The sequence below is a fragment of the Poecilia latipinna genome, unplaced genomic scaffold (genome assembly GCF_001443285.1).
Source record: "Poecilia latipinna isolate Pla-1442-1.1 unplaced genomic scaffold, P_latipinna-1.0 Scaffold15, whole genome shotgun sequence".
Classification (NCBI taxonomy): Eukaryota; Metazoa; Chordata; class Actinopteri; order Cyprinodontiformes; family Poeciliidae; genus Poecilia; species Poecilia latipinna.
The window spans coordinates 161,258-186,159 of NW_015112631.1; the positions used below are offsets into that span (position 1 = coordinate 161,258).

Sequence of the window (24,902 nt, forward strand, 5' to 3'; positions counted from 1 at the left end):
TCTCTGCTGCGTTTCGCTCCGGTTTGGATGTAGATGCTGAGAGTGTTTTGATCCACAGCTGGGAGGCGAAGCAGATTCTGCCGTTTCGTTTCCCCCTTTCAAAGATGACAAACTTCTGCTCCAAAGTTGTTCCTTTTCTTTCTTTGTGGTCAACAAACCTCCAGTTCGTCCACAAATGAAGCGCGATAAGCTTCCGTTGCACCTAGATTAGTTTGTACAAAGTCTATTTCTGGCTTCAGAGGGAGTATTTTTAAACCAGCCTGCTTCCCGACGTTTTTCCTCTCTTCAGACATTCCCCCCTCTGACTTTCTTTAACCCCCTCTCCCCTACAAACAGGATTGAAATTCCTCAACTCAAAATCTTTCCACCCTCCTCCTCCTCCTGTTGTTCCTCCTCCTCTTTTCCAGGGTGGTGAGAAGCCCTGCAGCATGCTGATTGTCCTTTTCTTTCTTTTTTTAATTACGCACGGATCCTGAGAGGCTTCAAACATCAGATCAGGGGTGCACAAACTTAATTCAAAGGGACTCGGAGGTTAAAAAATGTTCTTGCACCTCCTCAACAATAAACTAAGGATTAAATTTGTTGCTGGAAAGTTTCTATGCAGAAATCAAAATAATTTAAGTTTTAGGTGTAAATTGGAAAAACAAAAGAAAATTTAGTAAATTCTGAACAGTAAAATCTGGATCTTTAACCAAGTTTAGTAAAAGTATTAAAAGTAGATTCAATTAAACATTTTAGAGTTTGAAAGACAAGGCAAAGGTTTAAAGATAAATAATTTATATTGTTAATAATTTCTGTAGTAAGAAGATTTGACACTATAATTTTGATCTACCTAAAAATGGAAAGTCTCCATCTTTTTTTAATTAAAATAAAAAAAATAAGAGTTTTTTTAATGGTAATAATAAAATGTTTTAAATACAATATAGTTAAAATACTTTCTAAACAATACTATTGATAATACATATGATTAATTAAAAATATTTACTAATACATAATAAATATTTAAATAATATTTAAACATTTATTTACTGACTTGTTTATTTGACTAAATAACATTTAACTACTTAAATATTATTTAAATATTTATTTAAATAATAAAAAAAATCTAAATTTTTAAATATTATTTAAACATTTAAATAAATAAATTGTTTCCATATCTGTAAAGTTGCATCATTCTTGAGCTGAAGTCAGGGGCCAGACGCAATTAGTCCCGGCCTTTGGGAACCCCTGCTCCTTTCCCAGGATGATGCTTACAGCAGAGTAAACCCAAATTACAAAACGAGTTGGGATTTAATTATAACGACTGTCAGGGTAAAAAAAATCATTTTATTTTGATTAACTAGTTAAATCAGACGAAGAAGTTTCATTTAATGTGAATAAAAATGTCGTATCAGCTGATATTCCAATCAATCAATCAATCAATCAATCAATCAATCAATCAATCAATCAATCAATCAATCAATCAATCAATCAAATTTTATTTATATATCACATTTCAGCAGCAAGGCATTTCAAAGTGCTTTACATAATTAAAATAAAAACAGCATGTGACATTGAATTCCAGTTCAGATATTCCAAGCAGTGCCGGTCCAAACTTATTTGAGACCCAGAGCAAATTTCATTTGGGGGCCAACTTTTATTTAAACCCACCGAAAACCAACATCTTTCCAAAATTTCACAGTTGATTTATTTCTTGCAATGAAACAGCAAAAACATTAAACCTTTCAAAGTATTTGTGATCTAGTTTGTAGTGTATATATTTTATTTACATTTTAAATAAGGCAAACCTAACTTACAAGTAACTTTTTGAGCAAGATATAATAACTTGTTTTAAGATAATAATTTCTTAATATTCATGAAAAACTATGAGTTTCACTGTCAGATTATTTCACTTATAACAAGACATTTTGTCCATGTCATATTTTAATCAATATTAAGGAATTATTCACTGAAAACAAGCTCCTATATCTTTCTGAAAAGTTATGCAAATTAGTTTTATTTTATTTCAAGTGCACAAAGATATTTACAATATAAACTAGATCAAAAATACTTGGTAAGATTTTGTGTTTTTGCAGTAAATCCACAAAGTATTTTGTGATATTTTTGCAATAATATTGATCATGGATGATAACACAGTAAAACTGATGCAGCAGTAGTAGAAGAAAGAAACACTACCCCCTGCTGGTGGGAGTTAGCATCACTAAAACCGAGTGATTTTGACATTTTTTTGCTGATACTCAAAAATCACAACTCAAAACGAGATCCTGAGATCAGAGAGCATATTTTTTTATTTCTTCTTTCTTTGCTTTAATTCATGAATATATAATCACACAGGGGAAAAAAATCAGCAAATTTATTGACAAATTAACTGAGTTTGGATTCAGTTTGCATGTTTGTTTTTACATGTGTTTTTGTACATTATTTGTTGTTATTTAGTTGTTTATTTCTTTATTGCTTCTCAGTTTTCCAGACTTTTCTGGTCACAAAGAAAAGTCTAACTTAAACCTAACTTACAAGTAACTTTCAGTGAGAAATAGGAGCTTGTTTTGAGTCAATAGTTCCTTAATATTGATGAAAATATATTAGAATGTTCCAATGCAACGTTACCTAGCAACCCCAGAAAACGCCCAGCCCGTAACCTAGCAACTCGGTTCTCTTTATTTGTAAGTTAGGTTTGTTTTAATTCAAGTGAATTAGAAACTAGACCAAAAATACTCGGTAAGATTCTGTGTTTTTGCAGTCTACCTCATCACAAGTTAATTAAATCAACACATCTGTCCCTGACTCATTTCTTAATTTGTCCTATAGTTTATTTTATTTTTTTATATTTTGTTGTTTTGGAGGCTGATTTCTCTTCAGTCCTGTGGAAACAATGCCGGGATCTCAGACGCGCTGGCCCTTTAAGAGTGTCTCTGTGGACTGTGTTGTGTTCCCAGGGTCTTTAATGGAAACACAGAGGGACTGAGAAAGACCCCATTGTATATTTTCTTCCTTTCATGAAGAGCCGTAGCCGTGGTTTCTGATAGGAGCCCAGAGACGGAGCCGGGGCGGGGGGAAGGGTCGCGGAGGGGCTCCCGTTCCAGAAAAGAGGGTCCTCCACTCAGAAACACAAACTTTGAAGCTGAACGCGGCTGCAGGCTGGAGGGGATGTCTGGCTTTGGGGAGAGGGGGATGGGCATCAGAATCACCAGAATCCTGCTTACCTGTCTGAGGCCTGACAGGTCAAGGTCTACCAGATAAACACACTGCAAAAACACAACATCTAACCAACTAGTTTGGTTCATTTAAATAAGACAAAACTAACTTACAAGTAACTTTTCTGCCACATATAGGAGCTTGTTTTAAGTAAATAACTCATTAATATTGACGAAAAAGTATTAGTATAACTGGATAAAATGTATATAAGTGAAAAAACCTGCTAGTGAAAGTAGAACTTCTTTTAATCAATATTAAGGAACTATTGACTTAAAAGAAGCTCCTATATCTTGCTGAAAAATTAGTTGTAAGTTTGTTTTGTCTTATTTCAAGTGTTCTAAGATATTTCCACTAGAAACTGGACCAAAAATACTTAGTAAAAGTGTAGGAAATACCAAGTGTCTTAAAATATCTACAAACTAAGCCTACACTGCAAAAACACAAAATCTCACTAAGTATTTTTAGTTTAGTTTCTAGTGGAAATATCTTCATCCACTTGAATTAAGACAAAACTAACTTACAAGTAACTTTTCAGCAAAAAAAATAAATAAAATAGAAATAAAATAAAAAAAGTAAAACAGGAGCTTGTTTCAAGTGAATAATTCCTTATATTCATGAAAAAGTTCTAGTTCCACTAGAAGATTATTTCACTTTAACAAGACATTTTCCCCATATTATAAGGATAATAATCTGCCAATGGATTTTTAAAAATCAATATTAAAGAATTACCAACTTAAACCAAGCCACTGAAAAGTCACTTGTAAGTTAGTTTTGTCTTATTTCAAACGTAATAAGATATTTACACTAAAAACTAAACAAAAAAAAAAAAATCTTGGTGAGATTTTAAATCCTGCTCTGTCAGGATCAAGTTCAGGTGGTTTTTGGAAGAAAACAGAAGAAATACTTTGTTGTTGTTAAACAATCCCCGATTCAGCGTCCTCTGCTGCCCTCTGCTGGTCGTTCAATAGAACTGTAAGAGAAACAAAATGGCGATCAGAATAAATTAATGTAAAAACAAAGAACTTTGTTATTAATATTGGCATAAAATTGAATAAAAACGATATTTATTTATTTACTTATTTATTACTCTTACTTGAGTACAATTTTAGGTACTCTGTCCTGATTGTTACTTATTAACTCTGGTTTCTTTTCAGTGCATAGTAGAAATCTAGTTGTTTAAATATGAACAATTTAAGGTAATGTAACTTAATTTTAACATGAACATGAATAAATATGTCCTTTTAGTACAACATAATCAACATTAGTATATTGAATCTCCTAAAATAAAATATGAAAGTTTGAGTTATAAACCTTTAAGTCAACTGGTGCACTCGGTATCCATTTAACTTGTCCGGTTTTACAGTGCTCATATTCAGAAGCTCATTGGTTATCATCGCTTTTATTTATCGCTATTGTTCTCCATTTCATCGTCTGTCTGAATGTAATTATCTTCCAACCCATTTCGGAGTGAACATGAGACTCGTCGGACTGACGCATGAATGCGCCTCGCTAATTCTCATCCGCTTGCGTAACGCGGTTTTAGCGCCATTTAACTCAACAATTCAACGCGACGCGCTGCGATTAATCGATCGCTGGGAAACAGGACATCTCTTTAGAGCTAACATGTGAAGAGATGCACTCAGATTAAAAAAACAACAACTTGTCTGTCCGCAGTTTTGGGGCAGCAGACGTGCAGTCCAGCTGCGCGGGAATAATAATCCCTGTTTTAATCTGCTTTAGCAGGTGGTGATCCGAACCTCTGGTTCTGAGGCCAGCCGAGGCCAGGAGGCGTGACACAGTTCAGCTTTGATTTATTTATTCAAATCTATCGTCACCTTCTGTGTAGTGTGAAAATAAAGCCTTAAATTTGTGCGCTGAGAAAAGAAAGTGACGCATTTTGTCCAGCTGTGGTTATTGAGCCTCTTGCGCTCATATGTTGTTCATGTGAGGAGAAGCAGGCCGCGCTTAGGTGATGAAGGCCTAAATAGTGCGGATTATTGCCCCACTCTCCCTCTCTTAGCCTATTTCCAGCTTCAGCCTCGTTTCGTTTCAGTCTCTGCTGCGGAAAACATGAGCACAGCGGGCGTTCACCGAGGATTCCTCCGGAAATATGGTACGACTCCCACTGTTTCTACTGTTCCGTTTAATCTGATGTATTTTTCCTTTAATCGATTTAACTCTCATATAGGATGCCGCTTATTTAAATACTGACACATATTTTAGCTGAAGTGCGTATTGCTTACCAAATCCACCAGCTTTTGTTTTTAAAACTGCAGATACAGAGTTGGTTGGTTGGTTGGATGGATGGTTGGTTGGATGGATGGTTGGATGGATGGATGGACGTTCTTCTTTTACACATCTAAGTCATAAAAAGAGCAACAGGAGTAAATTTCCGACAAATATTTAAAAAAATTGAAAAATGTTATTTCTGAGTTTTAAAAGTATAAAATTTGCCACAGAAAATTCAGAAGGTTTGAGATTAAATGTGGAATTTGTGAGTTTAAAAAGCTTAACATTTTTTTTTACTTTTGGATCTCAAAAGTTGAAAATTGTAGACAATTTTAGAAAAGTTATTTTTCTACAAAATTTCAGAGATTAATGTTATTTTTGTGTGCATGTCTTAGTTTGGTATATTTTTCTTTTATGGGTTTAAATCCGTACTACCAAATTCGGCAGCATTTTCTTTATGTAAGCTCTATATGTTTTTACTTTCTGTAAAAAAGTCTGGCCAAACGTTTTTACAGAAATTTAGCAAAATTTCTGTAACTTCCTTTTATTTTTTTATTTGATATATTTTTATTTCATGGATTTAAGTCATACAAAAAATGAGAAATAGCAGTAAATTTCCAAAAAATATGTAAAAAAACAAAAAACATTTAGATTAATCTCAGAAATATTCTAGAAAAACCTTGACTCCTGTGGGAAGTCCAAAAATTTGTTAGAAAATGCTCAGAAACAGTTTCAAAGTGAAACATTTAGAGTTCTGAACTCAGACTGCTGCCCGTTTAGCAGTTAAACAGTGTGTATCCGGTCTGCGTCCCTCTGCAGGAGGCTTCATGTTCAAGCAGTGGAAGGAGAAGTACCTGGTGCTCACCATGGAGGGGAGCCTGCTGGTGTGCCGGGACGCTGAGTCTCCACCGGACCAGGTGGTGGCGCTACAGTCCAACTGTGAGTCGATTGCGGAGGGACGGGAAATCCTGGACCTGCCCAGACTGCCCCCGGGGGGCAGGAGAGACTGCTGCTTTGCCCTCATCCTGCCCCAGAACAAGTTCCTGCTGCTTCTGTCGGACAACCCCGACGACTGCATGTGGGTGCCAGATGTTCTTTGTCCCACTTTTTATCAGACCTTATCTTCACATGCAGGAACATCGATAAACTCGGCTGAGGTTCTCTCCTCCTTTGTCCCACTGACTGTCAGACTTTGTTTTTATTGCTCATGTTTGTCAGACTGACAGTTCCACCTCTGTGAATGTTTGATAGCCTGGATGTGTGTCAGAGATAATAACGCGGCTTTTCTTACCTTTCACAGTCTTTGGCTGAAGCTAATCAGGAAAGTGAGAGAGGTCAGTCACTAATGTTTCATCTGTCCCGTTTCCTCACTAAACCGGTTTTATAGCAGGTTTGAACCTCTGGTTATAAGATGCAGACGTCCAAAAAATAATGAAAACACAGGAGGGTAGAGAAGCCAAAACTTTTACTAAACTAAGAGTAGCAACATATTTTTCACTCAAGTAAAAGTGAGAAGTAGCCGTCCAAGTATTTGGTAAAAAGGCGACTCAATTAACTAATCAAATCATTTAATATTTAAGAATTATATCGTAAGATGGACCAAAATATAAAGTTATGAGGAAATTTTGGTATTTTAAAAATCAAAATGAAAGTAATTAGTATAAAAAAAATAAAAGTACAAGAATCAATTTATACTATCAGAATAAAGTCGTACAAGAAAACCGTCAAAATAATACAAGAATAAACTAATCAATTAGTTCACTCATTCTTTGTTACTTAGCAACAACTTTTCTGAGTAACTACTGGTTACCTAGCAACGATGTGTTGAGTAACTTGTGCACCAGTTTACGGTTCCTCATAACTGCTTAAAAACAAAAACGCCGTGGAGAAAAAAACTGGATAAAACATAAAAGGTCATAAAACCAAGTCTGGCAGCATTTCAATTATTTAAAATAAAAAACACGAATAATTACAGATACAGACTGACAGGAAATGTTTACATTGTGATGCGCTTTCCAGTCGTAATATAAGGGGTGAGCATGAAATACATTTACTGATTAGTGGATACTAAAATATTAGACGTGAACTGGGACTCTGTACTTTAGCATTTTGAACTTCACAGGGTCAAATCTGATTATTAACTTTCTCGTTTTATGCTTTTTCACTTTAACAAAGTTTGTAAGTTGGAAACTTGTAGCTCTACTTCTCTTAATGCAGGTAGCGTTTATTTTCTGTCATTTCTAGGGTGTGACGTCACCTTTGACCCTTCAGAGACAGCAAAGCCTCACTCCTTGCATCACAGACAGAGAGCCGCTGCCGGACTCCTCCAGCGACAAGGAGCCCGGATCACCCAGGGCTGCTGGAGCGACGCCGCCTCTGAGCCGCGTCACTGAGAGAGGAGGCTCGTTCAGAGACCGACAGCAAGGTCAGCGGCCTCCGAAAAACACAGAAAACATACCAAAACAACAGCTGAAGAGCTCAGATCAGCCATTTCCTCTACAAGTGAAGAAATAAAAACAAAGGAGCAACATTTAGACACTCCTCCAAGCCTAAAACCTGTTCATTCACCCAGCCACCGGGGGCGCTGCTATAACAGTAACTGGGGTTTTCCAGGGTTAAAGTACTATGGAGTAAAGGACCACTCTACAAAAATACAATTATGAGAACAAAGTTATAGCATGCCAAGGACATAGTAATAAAATAATGAGAATAAAGTCAAAATATTACGAGACAATTTTAATGTTATGACTTTATTCTGATAACATCCAAACTTTAATCTCTTTAAATATTATAACTTTATTCTTGTAATTTTATGACTTTATTCTCTTATTTTTTTATTTTATTCTTGTAATATAATTACTTTATTGTTGTGATATTATGACTTTATTCTCCTAATTTTATCTTTTTCTTAGTATAAATAAATAAATAAATAAGGGTTCTAATGGTAATTAAAAAACAGTTATAGATTATTTTATTTTTATCATCCAGATGTTTTTTAAAACAAAGTTTTTTGTCGTTTTTCAGCTGCTGGACCGAGGCAGCCCCTGCGGAGCAACTCCGTCGCCCCGCCTCATCGCGTGTCTGACTGCCTTCGCCATGGCAACAGCAGCGACGCGCGGGCGGTGCGGGCGGTGTGTCTGCTGATGGGCGGGGCGGCGGCCTCCTCCGCGTTAGGCTACCTCAGCTCCTGCTCCCCGTCCTCGCCGCTGGCCAGCCGGGCCCCGGACGTGGCCCCAGGCTCCGGGGCCTTCTCCGATCTCCCCGCCGGCGGCTCCTTCCATGCCTGCAGCCAGGACGTCGACTCCCCGCATTTCAACACCTTCGACTTTGAAGGAGACTCCGACTTTGATGCATTTGACTGCGGAGGATTTGCCTTTTAAAAGGAACTGTTTATGTGACCGGTTCTCTGAGCACACTGCAAAAACAAACTGGTTTTTATCTAGTTTCTAGTGGAAATATGTTGGTACACGTGAAATAAGACAAAACTAACTTACAAGTTACTTTTCAGCAAGATTTAGAAGCTCGTTTTAGATAAATAATTCCGAGTATTACCGACAGGTTATTTCGTTTATGAGGGAAATGTTTTGCTTTAAAGTTGAACTGGTACTTTTTTAATTGAATATTAACTTAAAGCAATCTCCTAAAAATTTTACCTGTAAATTAGTTTTGTCTTATTTCACGAGTACAAAACCATTTGCAGTAAAAACTAGACAAAAACACATGGTAAAATGTTGTTCTTCACTGCAAAAACACAAAATCTTAAAAAGTATTTTTGTTCTAGTTTCTAGAAAACTAACTTATAAGTAACTTTTTACATTTTAAGTAAATAATTTCCTAGTATTGATAAAAGGTACTAATTCAAATGACTGATTATTTAGTTTCTAACAAGACATTTTTCCCATGTTATAAGTGAAATAATCTGCTAGTGGAACTAGAACTGGGTAGCTAGGTAACGGGCTGGGCTGGGGTTGCTAGGTAACAGCGGAGTGGAACATTCTACCAGTGGAACTAGAACTGGGTTGCTAGGTAACGGGCTGGGCTGGGGTTGCTAGGTAACAGCGCAGTGGAACATTCTACCAGTGGAACTAGTAATTTTTTTCATCAGAAACAAACTGTTAAATCTTGCTTAACAGTTACTTGTTTGTTAGTTTTGTCTTATTTCAAATGTAATAAGTCATTTCCACTAGAAACGAGATGAAAATATTTTGTGTTTTTGCAGTGGAGAATCTCTTTATCAGTGTTCTTTTGTTATATAAGGTCACTGCTGATGAATTATTAAGTCATCTATACATCTGATGTATGAACTAATGAAGGCGTTCTTCCTGGCTTTATGCCCACTCTCCCAAGGTGAATAATTGATCACCTTGACTCCTCTGAACACAAACTGTGTGTGTTTCCCAGTTTGGCCAGACACTAACTGCACTGCAAAAACACAAAAGCTTACCAATTATTTCTGGTGTAGTTTCTAGTGCAAATATCTTAGTACACATAAAATATGACAAAACTAACTTACAAGAAACTTTCCATTAAGATATAGAAACTTGTTTTAAGTAAATAATTCCTTAATATTGATTAAAAAAAGTTCCAATGGCAGATTAATACATGTATAACGTGGGAAAAATATCTTGTTATAAGTGAAATTAAAGCCAGTGAAGCAAGAACTTTTTTCCATCATCAATAAGAAATTATTTACTTCAAACAAACTCCTATATTTTTTTATTTCACGAGTAGTAAGACATTGGTACTACAAACTCTATCAAAAATACTTGTTAATATTTTGTATTTTTGCAGTGTGGGATCATTTTATCTCTCATTTCTGTTCTTTTTCCTCTTGTTTTCTTGTAACTGTGCTAACGTTCCACTGTGTTTGATGTAATCTAAAAACATCTATTTACATTTTCACCTGATCAGCCTTTTCCTACAGTTGGCACGGAGATTTACGACTGATTGTTAAATAAATCCTGCAATGACTCTGTGGCTTTTACTCCAGTTCAATATTTGCTCTGTTTGCGTCAGATCAGAGCAAATCAGTAATCGAAGAGCGGTGATGATGCTGCAGATTTACACATAAGAAGGAGTTCCATCTAAATCAGTGGTCCCCAAAGTCGGTCCTGGAGGGTCGGCATCCTGCATCAAATGATGGCTCATTAGAGACCTAAGAAAAACACTGATATGCTGAAGAGATTGTTACTACCGCCAGGGAGAGAACTAAAACATGCAGGATGCCGGCCCTCGAGGACCGACTTTGGGGACCACTGATCTAAATGACCCATAAAATTTTTTTAACAATATACTTTGGGATCCAGATCAAAGTGGAGGTATTTACCCACAATTCATAGTGCTTATTAGAACTAGTAACTCATCCCAACTATTAAGCATGGTGGTAGAGGAGTGATGATAGGGGCTTTTTGCAGCTGTGCACTTTTGAGTCACTCATCAGCTTCACTGTGATGGCAGAAAAGTACTAAAATAAGCAAATTAAATAGTTATAGATTAGGAGTTAGATTTGAAATAAGACAAAACTAACTTAGAAGAAACTTTTCAGCAAGATATAAGAGTTTGTTTTAAGTCAATAATTCCTTAATATAAATTAAAAAGTTCCAGTTCCACTGGTAGATTATTTTTCTCAAATTATAAGTGGAATAAACTGCCAGAGGAACTAGAACTGGGTTGCTAGGTTACAGGCTGGGCTTCCCTGGGGTTGCTAGGTAACGGCGCAGTAGAATAATCTACTAGTGGAACTACAGTAACTTTTTCATAAAATAGATTCTCCGATTCCAGAACAACTAAGGTCTTTTTTAAAACTTACATAAGATTTCCCTTCTGTTCAATTCAAATGCAAACATTAAATTATATTTAAAAAAATGTTACAAACACTGCAGGACTAATCTTCAACTCTTAACACTGAAAAATCATAAGCAACTTTATAAAACTTACATTTGTTGTAAACTCCATTTACAACAAATGGAGTTTGTTGTAAGTCAATTATTCTATGATGAAAATAATTTTCATAATTTGTGACAAAAAAACTTCTGTTCACTGAGCATTTCGAGCGCGTTTGTCCAGGCAAAACTGCTGAACAGCTCTTCACTGATAATCAGGTGAAAGTACACTCTGTCGGATCACATGGGCCTCACCGCTCCCTGTTAAATCTGAACAACGCCTCTGACAGGAAAACCAATGAGTTTGATCCAGAGAGACTCCTGCTAACCCCAGAGAGAGTCATGGAGTTTTATGTAACCCTGCTGCTGGCAGGGCTGATCGGTCTGTTTTGGTTCCTCTCTGTTAAAAACAACCATAAGTACCGTCTGCCCCCAGGGCCCAATCCACTGCCGCTCATAGGAAACCTGCTGCAAATAAACAAGGATGAACCTTTTAAAAGCTTGCTGGAGGTGAGTGGATCAAGGAAGTGACTGGAGTGATTTATTTAAAAAATGCAAAAACATGAAATATTACCAAGTATTTTTGTCTAGCTCCTAGTGCAAATATCTTAGTTCACTTGAAGACACAACTACCTCACAAGTAACTTTTCAGCAAGAAATAGATTATTTGTAGATTATTTCCCTTATAAAAAGAGAAAATATCTTGAGTGAAATAATCTGCCAATATTAAGGAATTAATTACTTAAAGCAAGCTCTAGATCTTTCTGAAAAGTTTCTGTGAAATACGTTTTGTTTAATTTCAAGTGATATATGCCCTAGAAATCAGGGCAAATATCACTCGGTAAGATTTGGTTTCTGAAAGAAATTCACTGTTGACTTTTGCACAAAGGAACTTCCTGGAATTTTCTCAAATGTTTTGTTTTTCTGTTTAAATAACCTTCTGTTTTTACATTTAGTTCAGTAAAACCTATGGTCCTGTGATGACCTTTAACCTGGGCTGGCAGCGCGTCGTTGTTCTGGTCGGATACGACACGGTGAAGGAAGCTTTGGTGGACCAAGCAGACGACTTCACAGGCAGAGCGCCGATGCCATTGTTGCACAAAGTCACCAGAGGATTCGGTAACCGCTATCATCTGCCACTGATGGTCTTCCTGCCTGTTGCAATAACCAATTAATCAATTAATTGCATGATGGCTAAGAATGAGCGCCATAAATTCTACACCACAAAAATTAAATATTTTACCAAGCATTTTTTGTCTCATTTCAAGTTAAAATATCTTAGTACACTTGAAATAAGACAAACTAACTTCTAGGTAACTTTTCAGCAAAATATAGGAGTTTAAGTCAATAATTGATGAAAAAGTTCTAGTTCCACCAGTAGAATGTTCCGTTACCTAGCAACCCCAGCCAAGCCCAGGCCGTTACCTAGCAACCCTATTCTAGTTCCACTGGCAGATTATTTCACTTGTCATATTGGTAAAATGTCTTGTTATAAGTGAAATAATCTGACAATGGAACTAGAACTTTCTTGCTGAAAAGTTACTTGTAAGTGTTTTGACTTATTTCAGCAGTAAGAAGATACGGCACTAGAAACTATACAAAAATACTTGATAAAATATTGCGTTTTCGCAGTGGATTCCGGTGATTAAATGTTTTGAAGGGAAAATTTGTTTACAGAGACTTCATAATCCATTTCAGTTACGGTTTTGGTTGTGTTTGGTTTTAAGGTCCTTTTCTTCATTGTTTTTTTATTTTATTTTGGATATTTAAAAGATCTTCTAGTTTCAGCATTCTTTACAAAATTGAGGTTTATTGGTTTTTGAGAAGAGGAATTTGCATTTTCATGCCATTATTACAAAATTATTGCAAAATATGCCTGGATGCCTGCTTCTGTTTGGCAGGTATTGGGATCAGTAACGGTGAGCGCTGGCGTCAGCTGCGGCGCTTCACTCTGTCGACTCTACGAGACTTTGGGATGGGACGGAAAGGGATGGAGGAATGGATCCAGGAGGAGAGCAAACACCTGAGGGCGCGCATCCACAATTTCAAAGGTAAGGTGTCTACTTTTTGAAAAGAGAGCTAAAAAGTTTGTTTACACATTCTTACATTTAAATCTTCCTACTTCACTGCAAAAAGACAGTCTTACCATGTATTTTTGATCTAGTTTCTAGTGAAAATATCTTAGAATAATTAAAATAAGACAAATTTCACTTTCAAGTAACTTTTCAGCAAGATAAAGAAGCTTGTTTGAGTCAATAATTTCTTCATATTGATAAGAAGTATTAGCTACTGGCAGGTGTTCAATTAAAAGATGTGTGTCAAGGTTAATTTAAATTTTTTTAAAGCAAATTTTCAACTTTTCCAACTCAAAAGCTTCCTTTTTTTCTAGAAAACTTCTGAGATGTTTTGGGAGAAAGTTGCACCTTCATTTCTCAGTAATATATAGGAGCTTAATTTAAGTTAATAATTCCTTAATATTGATATAAACGTAAAATCTGGCAGATTATTTTACTTATAATGTGGGACAAATGTCGTTATAAACTGAATAATCTGCCAGTGGATCTAGAACTCTTTCATCTAGATTAGGAAATTATTGACTTAAAACAAGCTCCTCTATCTTCCTGAAAAGTTGTTTTGCTGTATTTAAAGTGTGCTAAGATATTTGACTAAAAACTAGACCAAAAATACTTACATTTCATGTGTACTTGTGAAAACTCAGTATTTACAGTGCAAAATACTCAAAGTAAATAAAATCAGTAAAAATTAACAGGGTGTAAGCTATTGTGAGGTCTTGAAAATATCTGCAGTTTGAATATATTTCTGTCAAATCATGAATGTGAGGTCAGTTTTTTTGCAGTCACAAAGTGAACCAAAACCACACCTGAAATTTGCATATATTTTAATTTTCTATTGCTATCGAATCAATAATTTGACCTTTATGAGATTGAGAATTTCGTCATAATTTAGAGACATGAAGGACTTTAAATAAAATGCAGTTTTATAATTTAGTGTACGTTAATGATTTATTGTAATCCTGACTGTTCTGGCTGGTGCAACATGAAACTGAATGATGGTGTAAACAGGTTTTTTTGTGCCACACCTCAAACGTACATGTCCAGAATCTGCAGGATAAAACATGTTCCGCTGTTCAAGCAGTTCAAAACTGAGCAAACGTTTTACATATGCGCCTTTTTGAGAACCTTTGTAAAACAAGTCTGCTGTGTTGCTGTTTCTGCCTCCAGGAAAACCTTTTGACCCCACAATCCTTCTGAACTGCACCATGTCAAACATCGTCTGCTGCCTGGTGTTCGGCCAGCGCTTCAGATATGAACACAAGCAGTTTCTGAAGCTTCTCAACGTCATTTCCAGCTTAGTCAAGTTCGACAGCAGCCCTATGGGTATGGTAAGTGGGAGGCGCCCCTCTATGCTGCACAAAAACAAAATCTATCCAAGTCGTTTCGGTCTACCTTCTAGAGCAAAAATCTTAGTACACTCGAAATAAGACAAAACTAACCTACAGGTAACTTTTCGAGATGCAGGAGATTGTTTGAAGTAAATACTTCCTTAGTTTCAATGAAAAAGTTCTAGTTTCAATGGCAGATTATTTCACTTATAATAAGACATTTTTCCTTGTTATAAGTGGAATATAATCTGTCAGTGGAACTAAAACAGGGTTGCTAGGAGACGGGCTGGACTTGGCCAGGGTTGCTAGGCAACGGTGCAGTGGAATACTCTACCAGTGGAACTAGATCTTTTTAATCAAAAACAAGCTTCAATATTTTGCTGAAAATGTACTTCTAAGTTAGTGTTGTTTTTTTCAAGTGTACAAAGTTACTTGAACTAGAAACTAGTTTCACAGGCAGATTAAATCAATTATAACTTGGAAAAAAATGTCTTGTTATAAGTGAAATAATCCACTAATAGAACAAGAACTATTTCAACAATATTAAATAATTATTTATTTAAAACATTATGCTTGAAATTTAAGTTTTGTCTTGTTTCAAGCGTGCCAAAATATTTGCACTAGAAACCAGACCAAAAAATACTAATTGTTATAAAAACAACCTTCAGTTGTTATAAAAATGCTGCATACATCAAAAACTACTTAAAAGAAATTTGACTTCACCATTTGACATCTTGAAATTGGGCTCCTGTCTCTTTAAGGAGCTCCTGCTCTTTCCAACACTCCACCATCAGCATATCATCTTCTCATTACGGCGTTTATAACCATTCTTAGGACTGAAAATGTAACGCTAGGCGCCTGAATATGGCCAAATATGGTGATAGGCAGTCAGAAAGGTTCTGCTGAGGAGCCCGTGTGTGTGAATAAAACACCATCAGACAGGAAGTTTGTATATACCCTGATAAAACAAATTACCATTCACATTTAAACAGAGTTAAACTGTTATTCAAAATAGCTAAACATTCAATAAAAAAAGCTATATTCCATAAATGAATTTCAAGTTAAAGATCACATTAATGTTACAGATCCAAGTAAAGTTATAGACCAAATTAAAGTGCACTTTCAAGTTGTATCAAACAACTTGACAACAAAGTCAAACTTAATTGACTTCAGTATTGTTTCAATAAACAATTAATTGTATTTTTGTTTTGTTGAGGAAATCCAAAGAAATTAACCAATTCCAGAGTTCTATAAGCCGTCAACAAAATCAATGAAAAGTAACTAAAACTATCCTAAAAGGACGAATTTACAAAAGTCAAAGGGCTTATTTAATACTTTGAGGATATGTCATCTATTGGGTCACAAAATTAACAAAAAAGAGAATTATCTTTTAATCTATAAGACCATTTTTGAATCACCAATACATAAGTTTTGAGTGGGCGTGTCGCCACTGCATTTCTACTATAAAAAACAAAAAACTAAAATAAACAACTCAACATCGAGTGGTTCCCAGAAACACCCAATATAATCCTTCAGCTGTGCTAATTTGGCTCAATTCAGCAATATTCTTCAGCGATTTTGAAAAACGCCAACACAAGCAGCTAGCCACAGCGACAGCAGCAACAGAGGAGATCCGAGTTCATCTCTCACCCGAAACTTAAAGCTGCTGTCAGTTTGACCCACCAAAATAAAATACGGGTTCATTATTTTGTGCAGGTTACAAAAACCAGATATTCCACCAAGTGTTTTCTAATTGTTGCTGCCACTAGTCTGGAGGTGCATAGGAGGAGTGATCTCTAAGGCGGGAGCTCAGCTTCAGTCAGGCTAAAATTAATCAATCGATGTTAGAAATGGATGTGAAAGTTAAAGCACAACGTTGTTCCACAAAGTATTGATTTAAGATTTGTATATTTATGCAAAATAATTTATTTCTCTGTAAAACTTTCACATCTTCAAAACTACCATGTTAGTTTACTATATTCTGGGAAACAAAGATGCAGCTTTTTCTTCCACAGATGTACAACATCTTTCCCTGGGCCATGGAGCAGCTTCCTGGCCAGCATCACACCATCTTCGCCAAGATCAAAGAGATCCGAGATTTTGTGGAGATGAAGATCCAGGAGCACAGACAGACGGTGGATCCCAGGTCACCGAGAGATTTCATCGACTGCTTCCTCATCCGAGCTCATCAGGTTGGGAAAGTGATCAAGATCACATGTTCTTATTAATTGAAATCAGCAAAAGAGTTAACATACAGGTTGTCTTTCCTGCAGTGTATTATAAGCCTGGCGGGCTGCCAGGTTTTACTTATGACCCCCGACAGGTTAAACATCTTTTGTTTAATTATTGTAGTTATTTTCATACACCAGTAACAAAAGCTGCATTTCCATTGACCATATAATTGCGCAAATTGGGATTATGAAAATACATTTACCTAATGGAGACACGCAAAAAAACCCAAAACAAAACAAAAAAAAAAACACGTTTTTGGATAATAGGTTTTGGCGATCAGATGAGATGAGTTTTTGGTTGTATCAAAAATAGATTAGTTAGCATAAAACTGAAATGTAAACACTTTTTCCATATCACATGTCATGTGATCAACAACTAGATGTTACTACTGGCAAAGAAGAAGAATTTCACAGGGAGTGGTAGAAGGATGATGGTGCGTCGTGTTGTTTTAATAAACTTATTCAAATGTGTTTTTAATTGCATTTCTTATTTAATGGAAACACCGCAATTGTGAAATTGTGTTTTGTCAGCATTAGCAGAATATCAACAAAGGTTTGTGAACATTTGCAATAGAACAAAACAATAGCACAGATGGTTTATAGAGTCTCTTTGGTGAAACGGTTAGAAGCACATTGGCAACATTAGTCAGTAAGTGAACACAGGGAGACGGAGGTCAAGTATTTTTCTGTTTTCTTTTCATAACTGCTGCTGGGATTTACCGGCCTACATGCTAACAGTAACAGCGAATAAAGTGACATGTCACGGATAATGATGGAAAAATTTATCTTACTGACCTAAATTTAAATAGGATGAAACAATTGAAGTGCAAAAGATTTATATTTATTTTGTCACCTAGTCATAATTCAAAATTTTCTGCCAAATTCAAACGTTTTTAACTCAAAAACACGGTAGGACGATTGCCCCTACACTGCAAAAACACAAAGGCTTAGAAATTTTGGTGTAGTTTCTAGTACAAATATCTTAGTACACTTAAATAAGACAAGGCTAACTTGCAAGTAACTTTTCAGCAAGATATAGGAGTTTGTTTTAAGTCAACAATTCCTCAATATTGATGAAAAAGTTACAAGTTCGACTGGTAGAATGTTCCACTGCACCGTTACCTAGCAACCCCAGCCACGCCCGTTACCTAGCAACCCAGTTCTAGTTCCACTGGCAGGTTATTTCACTTATTACATGGGAAAAATGTCTTGTTATAAGTTAAATAATTTTCCAGTAGAAGTAGTTCTTTTTCCTGAAAATAAGGATTTACTGACTTAAAATAAAGCTCCTATATTTTGCTGAAAAGTTAAGTATGAGTTAGTTTTCTCTTATTTCAAGTGTACCTAGATATTTTCACTAGAAACTATACCAAAGTTTATTGGTAAGAATTTGTATTTTTGGAGTGTAGCACCCCTACCACTGGATTGAGCAGGTTTTCTGGTGGAAACAATGAAATATTTTGAAATTAATATTAAAAATCTCCCTTTTTTTCTCTCAGGAAAAAGACAATCCCTCCACTGAGTTCCACAGTGACAACCTGTTTGGTACCGTGATGAATTTGTTCATAGCAGGAACAGAAACCACCAGCTCCACCATCAGATACGCTCTCAGTGTGCTGATCAAACACAAGAACATTCAGGGTCTGTAGATAGACGCTATAAATACAGTTTGTTGTAAACAACAAACTGTATTGAGAAGAGTTAAACAGGCGTCCATTGTGCATCGTCTTCTCCAGAAAAAATGCAGGAGGAGATTGACTCTGTGATTGGACGGGACCGATGCCCCAACATGGAGGATCGGAAATCCCTGCCGTTCTCAGACGCCGTCATCCATGAAATTCAGCGTTTTCTGGACATCGTCCCCTTCAGTTTCCCTCACTACGCGCTGCAGGACGTCTCGTTCAGGGGTTACACCATCCCTGAGGTACTGTTTCGAGAACATCAAGCTTTTTCCTCAGTAAATGTGTTTGTAAAGAGCCTTCAGTAGGTAGAGGAAGGCAGACTACCGAAAATTGTACTCAAGTAAGAGTACTTCACCATATTTTTTACCCTACCTAGTTTATTTAGTAGGAACTAGGTAAAAGTAAAAAGTAGTGGTCCAAGAAATTACTCTAGTAAAAGTAAAAAATATTTTGTAAAAAGACTATTCAAGTACTGATCAAAACATCGACCAATTAATATTTAAAAATTACATAAACAGACCAAAATCTAAATTTATGTGGAAATATTGGCATTTTAAAGTATCCAGAAATTTTACTCACTAAGAGTTGCGATACTGCATAATAAAAATACTCAAGTAAAAGTAAAAAGTACAGTTACTCAAATAAATGTCCTGATCAGATAACTGCACCGTGGTGGGACTAAAAGGTTAGTTAATCAAAAATATTACTTCTGGTAATGTTAAAGAACTACAACAACACGGTATTTACCAGAAGCTAATGCTAAAGTGCTAACTTAAATTAAAAATATATCCTTGGAAGACTACAAAGAACCAATTCAATTCTGACTTTATAATTTACATGCTCTACAATGCCATTAGATATTCTGTTTATATCTTGCTCCATAATGTTCATGTTTTATTTTGTCCATGTATATTTCCTGCTGCAGTAAAGTTACTGGGAAAACAGAGGAACTTGAGGAGAGGAAGTGGAACTGCTACGTAAACAGACTTCAAAATAAGAGTGTGAATACAAAAGTCTAAATAATAATTCTTAATAGTGAATAACTAAATAACTTTTTTTTTTGTTTGTTTGTTTTAAGCCGGTTTATTTTAATGTTAATGTTGTTGTGTGGAAAATGTTTGTTCCGTCTCCCTACATTTTTTTTTGTCTTTATTAAAATGGAAAAATAACTAATAAACATATGTTTAAAAAAGTGAATAACCCAAACTTCAGCACAGATATTGAACATTATTTAACGTAATATTTACAAAATAGCCAAGTAAAGTAACACATTAGGATTTATTCAGAAAAGAGCGCTAAACATTTTCAAAGTTAGCAAATTAGCGCTAAATAAAAACTCTACTAGAGGAGGTTTTGTATCAAAGATTTAGCAAAGTACACTTGACCGTGGTTTGTTTATAAATTATTTTCCACCTATACACAAGAAAGTCTACTGAAGCCATAACAGTGATGACGTTATGGTTGTACTGTTCTTGAATATTGCTTTTGCTGTCGTGTCTTTGTAGGAAACGTTGATTATACCGCTGCTGCACTCCGTTCTTAAAGACGAGAAGCAATGGGCGGCTCCGTATTCCTTCAACCCGCAGCATTTTCTAGACCAGAATGGCAACTTTAAGAAAAACCCAGCATTCCTTCCTTTTTCTGCAGGTAAATCCGTCACCTCCGAGTTCATTAAACACGTATTTTTCTTAGAGGAGGCCGGCAGGGGGCGCTGTAGAGGCCTCAGAAAGTTGGAGGGGAAATAAAAAATCCCCATAAACATTTAATCTTACATTTTTCATTATTTTTTTTACTTTTATTCAATCTTTTTTTTAAAATACAAGTTAAAAAATAGTTGTTTTATATATTTAAATGTCAGTCAAATTCATCCAGCTGCTTAGTTTATTAAGTTTCTGAAAAGAAACAATCCAGCTGCAAAAAACAAAAAACAAAAAAGAAATGTGGGTCTAAAATAAAATTTGATGTGATTAATATAAAATATTACATATTTCTTATCATCAAAAGGGTTGATTTTGGTGGAAAATTTTATTATCTGGTATTAAATTCATGGTCACCTAAAATCTGAAGGTATGACATAGCATTTATGCTAAATGAATAAAATAATTATGGAATAGTGAATAAACAACATATTAAAAGTTGACATTTTCTTACATATTTTGTGTAATTTTCTGTAGGTTTGCAGGGTTAATGCTCTTTGGGGGGGATCATGTATGGAAAACTTTAGGATTTCTTGGATTAAACATTCAGTTAGCATGCACTGTAACATCATTTAATGCTTATATTTTGTGTCCTCAGGGAAAAGAGCCTGTGTGGGCGAGTCTCTGGCTCGTATGGAGCTTTTTATCTTCATAGTGACTCTCCTGCAGGACTTCACCTTTACCTGTCCTGGAGGCCCCGACAGTATTAACCTCATTCCAGAGTACAGCAGCTTCGCCAACCTGCCTCGTTCTCACAAAATCATTGCGACGCCGCGATGAAAGAGAAAAGCTGCTTTGAGACAATATGAAAATTTCTCAATTCAACTTCAATGATAATTCTATTTTAACTGCATTAATTTCACTAATATGTTGATCCAACTTACAAGATTGAAACAATGGTCTATGTCTTTTTTCGCCAAAAGTGATTTTGACAAAAAAAACCAAAAAAAAAACCACATCTTTCTTTCCAAAAAATGTCTTAAGAAAAAGAGAAATAAATAAATAAATAGGTTTTTGCCAAACAAAATGATGTGGGTATTTATTTCAGGAAGGCGATGATGTTGAAGAAACATGTTATCATTACTATATATTTTTATGCCTTTTTTTCTGTAAATATTGATGATTTTATGTTACACAATTGTTAGGATAAATATTAAAAATAAAGAATTCATACTTTGATTTTGTGTCATATCTGTCATCTTTTTAAAGTGATTTTTATAGTATAAAACCAAGGAAGTTAATATTTCTGAGGAAACCCCAAACCTCAAATCTTAAAATCTGGCTATGGCGTGGTATTAGTACCAAATTAATATGTTTTTGCAGCGGTGGCTACTTCCTTGTTGCAGGAGGCTAACTCCATTCAGTTTATATTATATTTATACCAATATTATTCAGACAGGTCTGGTTGAAAATGTTTGGTTTACAAAGTATTTCAAAGCAGAACACATCGGTTTGATTGATTAATTAAAGTTAAGCCTTCAAATATAATATGTTTATTTAACCGTAATGTCCTATCTGCGATGTGGAGAGTATTTTAATGAATAATTTGTATTCCTTGTAGAAAAGTGCAGTACACATTTGAACATTTTATAATAAAACTAAGAGATTTCCTTTTTACTATGGAACATCCTTTACTATAAAAGTTGAAGAATAATATAGAAATCAGTAATACATGACTGAAAAACAAACTTCGGCTCCGTTGTTTTTTTGTTTTTTTCTTCTCCGCTCTCTGCTTCATGCTGTCACGGTTGCTTGGCAACATGAGTTACGCTGAGGTGGGGGCGGGGACAGTTGGTGAAGCTACACCTGTCTGAATCCACAGATATTTTTCTTCCAGTCTTAGTATATTCCCGGCCTTCGAAGGACCCGTCCTACGTAGACCAGTCCTTCGAAGGATGCAGACCCTGAATTCGGACACAGCTAGTGTGTTCACAGCTAAGGTAGAAGGAAACAAACACACCCAGTACAACACTTCATTCTATTGGCTGAGAGGTTGCCAGGCGACTGTGCCAAAAAAGGCAGTTCCATGTTTTGTAAGCAAACAGAGAGTCTGAGAGAAGCGAAGTGTGAGCGCAAGGAGAGGTTTTGAGTACAAGTGTTCCAAGTTTTGAGAAAAAAGACATGAAGTCCTGCTTTCAAAATGAAAACGTAAGTAAAAAATATTAAAAATTTTGACAACAAAAGACATGAAATCCGGCTCTCAAACGGAAAATGTGTGTTCTTGGATTACGACAGAAAAATTCCCCCATAAACATCGTCAATAATCACACAGATCCCTTCACTTTCAAATAAATTCATCTGTAACCATTGCTCTTTGTTGCAATCCTTTTCCAAAATACACAACTTTTCTTTCTGTAGTGATTGATTGTTCCTCTGTAGCACAGCAGCGCTTTCATTCATGAAGTCAATCAGCTGATTTTACTCACGGCCCGACAGCTGCTTTCTTTGTTCGTCCGTGACAGTGATCGGCTGGATCCTCCAACTTTGTGCTTTTCTTTAAGTCTTCAGTGAAGTTTTTCTACTTGTTGTGACTACTCTTGCATTTCATGTTTCAAACAGATTGTTTAGCTTTACTTATAAAAATAACAGAAATATTCTTGGGGTGGACTTCATTCAAAATATAAACATTAATTTTGTGGTAGAAAAACTGTTTCACTCCTTCACTGCAAACAATCAGATCAAATACAGCAGCTGCCTTTGCTTGTTAATCACAGCAGGACGCTAACAAGGCAAAAATATAAATAGCAATAGAGCTACCACATCTACCATTAGCATAACTTTGGATCAATAACATATTAGTCTAATACTTAGGTTTTGGTAATATCCCAAAATAAAAGTATATAAAGTAGTATTAATTGTTAGAAAAAAATCAAATACAAGGTTTCCCCCAGAAAACTTGCTAAACCGGGTGGTTGGGTGCTAGGGCAGTCATTTGTCTTTTTGAGTTAAAAAAATGTTTAAAATTGACAGGAAATTTGAATCCATCCATTTTCTTTACACCATTGTCCCTTAGTGGGGTCGGGAGGGGGGCCGGCGCCTATCTCCAGCTAACATTCCGGGCGAGAGGCGGGGTACAAGTGGAAAAAAGTGGAATTAATTTATCGTTGAGGTCATTCAAAGGGCGATTGGTGATGTCACAGAGCCTGTGACATCACAGGCTCTGTGACTCCTAGAATAGAGGAGAATATACTTTATGACTAGCTGCTAACTGCTTGCAATCTTTCGACACAGAATCCATTAACGTCAGAGACGCAGACATGCCTGACTTAACCTGGATTGAGAAATTAGCCAACGCTTGTGAATCTGTTGGCAAAAAAATTGCAAAACGCTACAGAAAAAGACGACCCTGGAGCCCTGATTATACAAAGAAGAGATTTGTCAGTGACCTTATTTGGAAGGTGATTGAGAAGGTTGCAGATAAATCAACTCTGCATCTTGTCAGAGATACCTTTAAGGTGGCCCACATTCAGCTAGTGCGCCAAATTATGAAAGAAACTGGGAAACTAGAGCTGCCCCTTCTGACTGAAATGTCAGACCAGCTAAGCGAAAGGATCTTCCAAAGCATCGCCAGAGATTCTTTCCACATGGCTAGTGAGTTGCATTTGTTCACGATACTTTTCTACCCAGATACGTATCCGAGGATTGTGAAAGAATTCAAGTATCACCTGGAGAGCCCCATTCCTCCAGAGCCTACAAAAACGGAGAGATTTCTCTCATTTATACATGAGAAGCTCAAAACGGCTTTGTTTGACACAGAAAGCTTATATTCAGATGAAAACTGCCTGGCCGATACTAAGACCATTGCTTCTGAAAGGAGAAGATCCCTGTTGGGGAACATAGACATCTTCAAGCGTGGAACAGAAGAGGAACGTCATAAAATGGTCAATCTAGTTCTTTGGAAACTGATTTGTAAGGCTAGTTATAGATCTGTCACCCAGTACAAACTGAAACACACTGTACCAGTCTACAAAAGGCTTTCTGTCATACTGTGGGAAGAACTAAAGGATCAAGATTTTCTAATTTTCTACCATATGGACAAAAAACTCGCCAAAGACATCTTCCAACTTCTAAGTGGAAACGAGGATGTTGTAAGGGATAAACTTTTCTATCTCATGAGAATGGATCACCCAATTGTAGATTACAAGATTATATGTTGTTTCAAAAGAGTCTTCACACATCCCAGAAAAGTGAATCTCCCAGAATCCACTCTGAAAATTGCTTGGAAAGACACCAAAAGCGCTGTCTGTAGAATGTTCTGTCGTCGTGTTAAAGTTCATCCAATGCCAAAAAGTATAGAGTTTGAAGAAAGTGAGGGTGAAGGTGAAGGTGCAATTGAACCCCCATCTTCTCCCAGAAACTCTTTTGACATAGGGGGTTCAGAGTCCCATCAACAGTCTCTAGACATAGGAGGTTCAGATTTCCGTCGACAGTCTTTAGACATAGGGGGTTCAGATTTCCGTCGACAGTCTTTAGACATAGGGGGTTCAGAGTCCCATCAACAGTCTCTAGACATAGGAGGTTCAGATTTCCGTCAACAGTCTTTAGTCATAGGGGATTCAGAGTCCCGTCGACAGTCTTTAGTC

At 36.1% G+C, this 24,902-nt stretch overlaps 2 protein-coding genes across 2 annotated transcripts; both read left to right on the plus strand.

Moving 5' to 3' along the window:
- The first annotated feature begins 4,528 nt into the window (after positions 1 to 4,528).
- Positions 4,529 to 9,179, plus strand: LOC106947498 (uncharacterized). The gene is made up of 5 exons (XM_015032529.1): positions 4,529 to 5,308; positions 6,244 to 6,502; positions 6,725 to 6,758; positions 7,669 to 7,849; positions 8,449 to 9,179. Exons 1-5 carry the CDS (start codon positions 5,266 to 5,268, stop codon positions 8,802 to 8,804), a joined length of 873 nt encoding a protein of 290 aa, XP_014888015.1. The 5' UTR covers positions 4,529 to 5,265; the 3' UTR covers positions 8,805 to 9,179.
- A 2,303-nt stretch (positions 9,180 to 11,482) lies between these two features.
- Positions 11,483 to 21,315, plus strand: LOC106947488 (cytochrome P450 2F5-like). The gene is made up of 9 exons (XM_015032519.1): positions 11,483 to 11,816; positions 12,263 to 12,425; positions 13,208 to 13,357; positions 14,549 to 14,709; positions 16,725 to 16,901; positions 18,440 to 18,581; positions 18,677 to 18,864; positions 20,128 to 20,269; positions 20,918 to 21,315. The coding sequence occupies exons 1-9, from the start codon at positions 11,649 to 11,651 to the stop codon at positions 21,097 to 21,099; spliced, it is 1,473 nt and encodes a 490-aa protein (XP_014888005.1). The 5' UTR covers positions 11,483 to 11,648; the 3' UTR covers positions 21,100 to 21,315.
- The last annotated feature ends 3,587 nt before the right edge of the window (positions 21,316 to 24,902 follow it).

Bases quoted from the DNA above. Each gene is read 5' to 3' on its own strand.
- LOC106947488 (XM_015032519.1), top strand. From the start codon at position 11,649: ATGGAGTTTTATGTAACCCTGCTGCTGGCAGGGCTGATCGGTCTGTTT. The intron at 16,902-18,439 runs GTTGGGAAAGTG...TTTTTCTCTCAG, and splicing joins TCCTCATCCGAGCTCATCAG to GAAAAAGACAATCCCTCCAC. The intron at 18,582-18,676 runs GTCTGTAGATAG...CGTCTTCTCCAG, and splicing joins CAAACACAAGAACATTCAGG to AAAAAATGCAGGAGGAGATT.
- LOC106947498 (XM_015032529.1), top strand. From the start codon at position 5,266: ATGAGCACAGCGGGCGTTCACCGAGGATTCCTCCGGAAATATG. The intron at 5,309-6,243 runs GTACGACTCCCA...GTCCCTCTGCAG, and splicing joins AGGATTCCTCCGGAAATATG to GAGGCTTCATGTTCAAGCAG. The intron at 6,503-6,724 runs GTGGGTGCCAGA...TACCTTTCACAG, and splicing joins GACAACCCCGACGACTGCAT to TCTTTGGCTGAAGCTAATCA.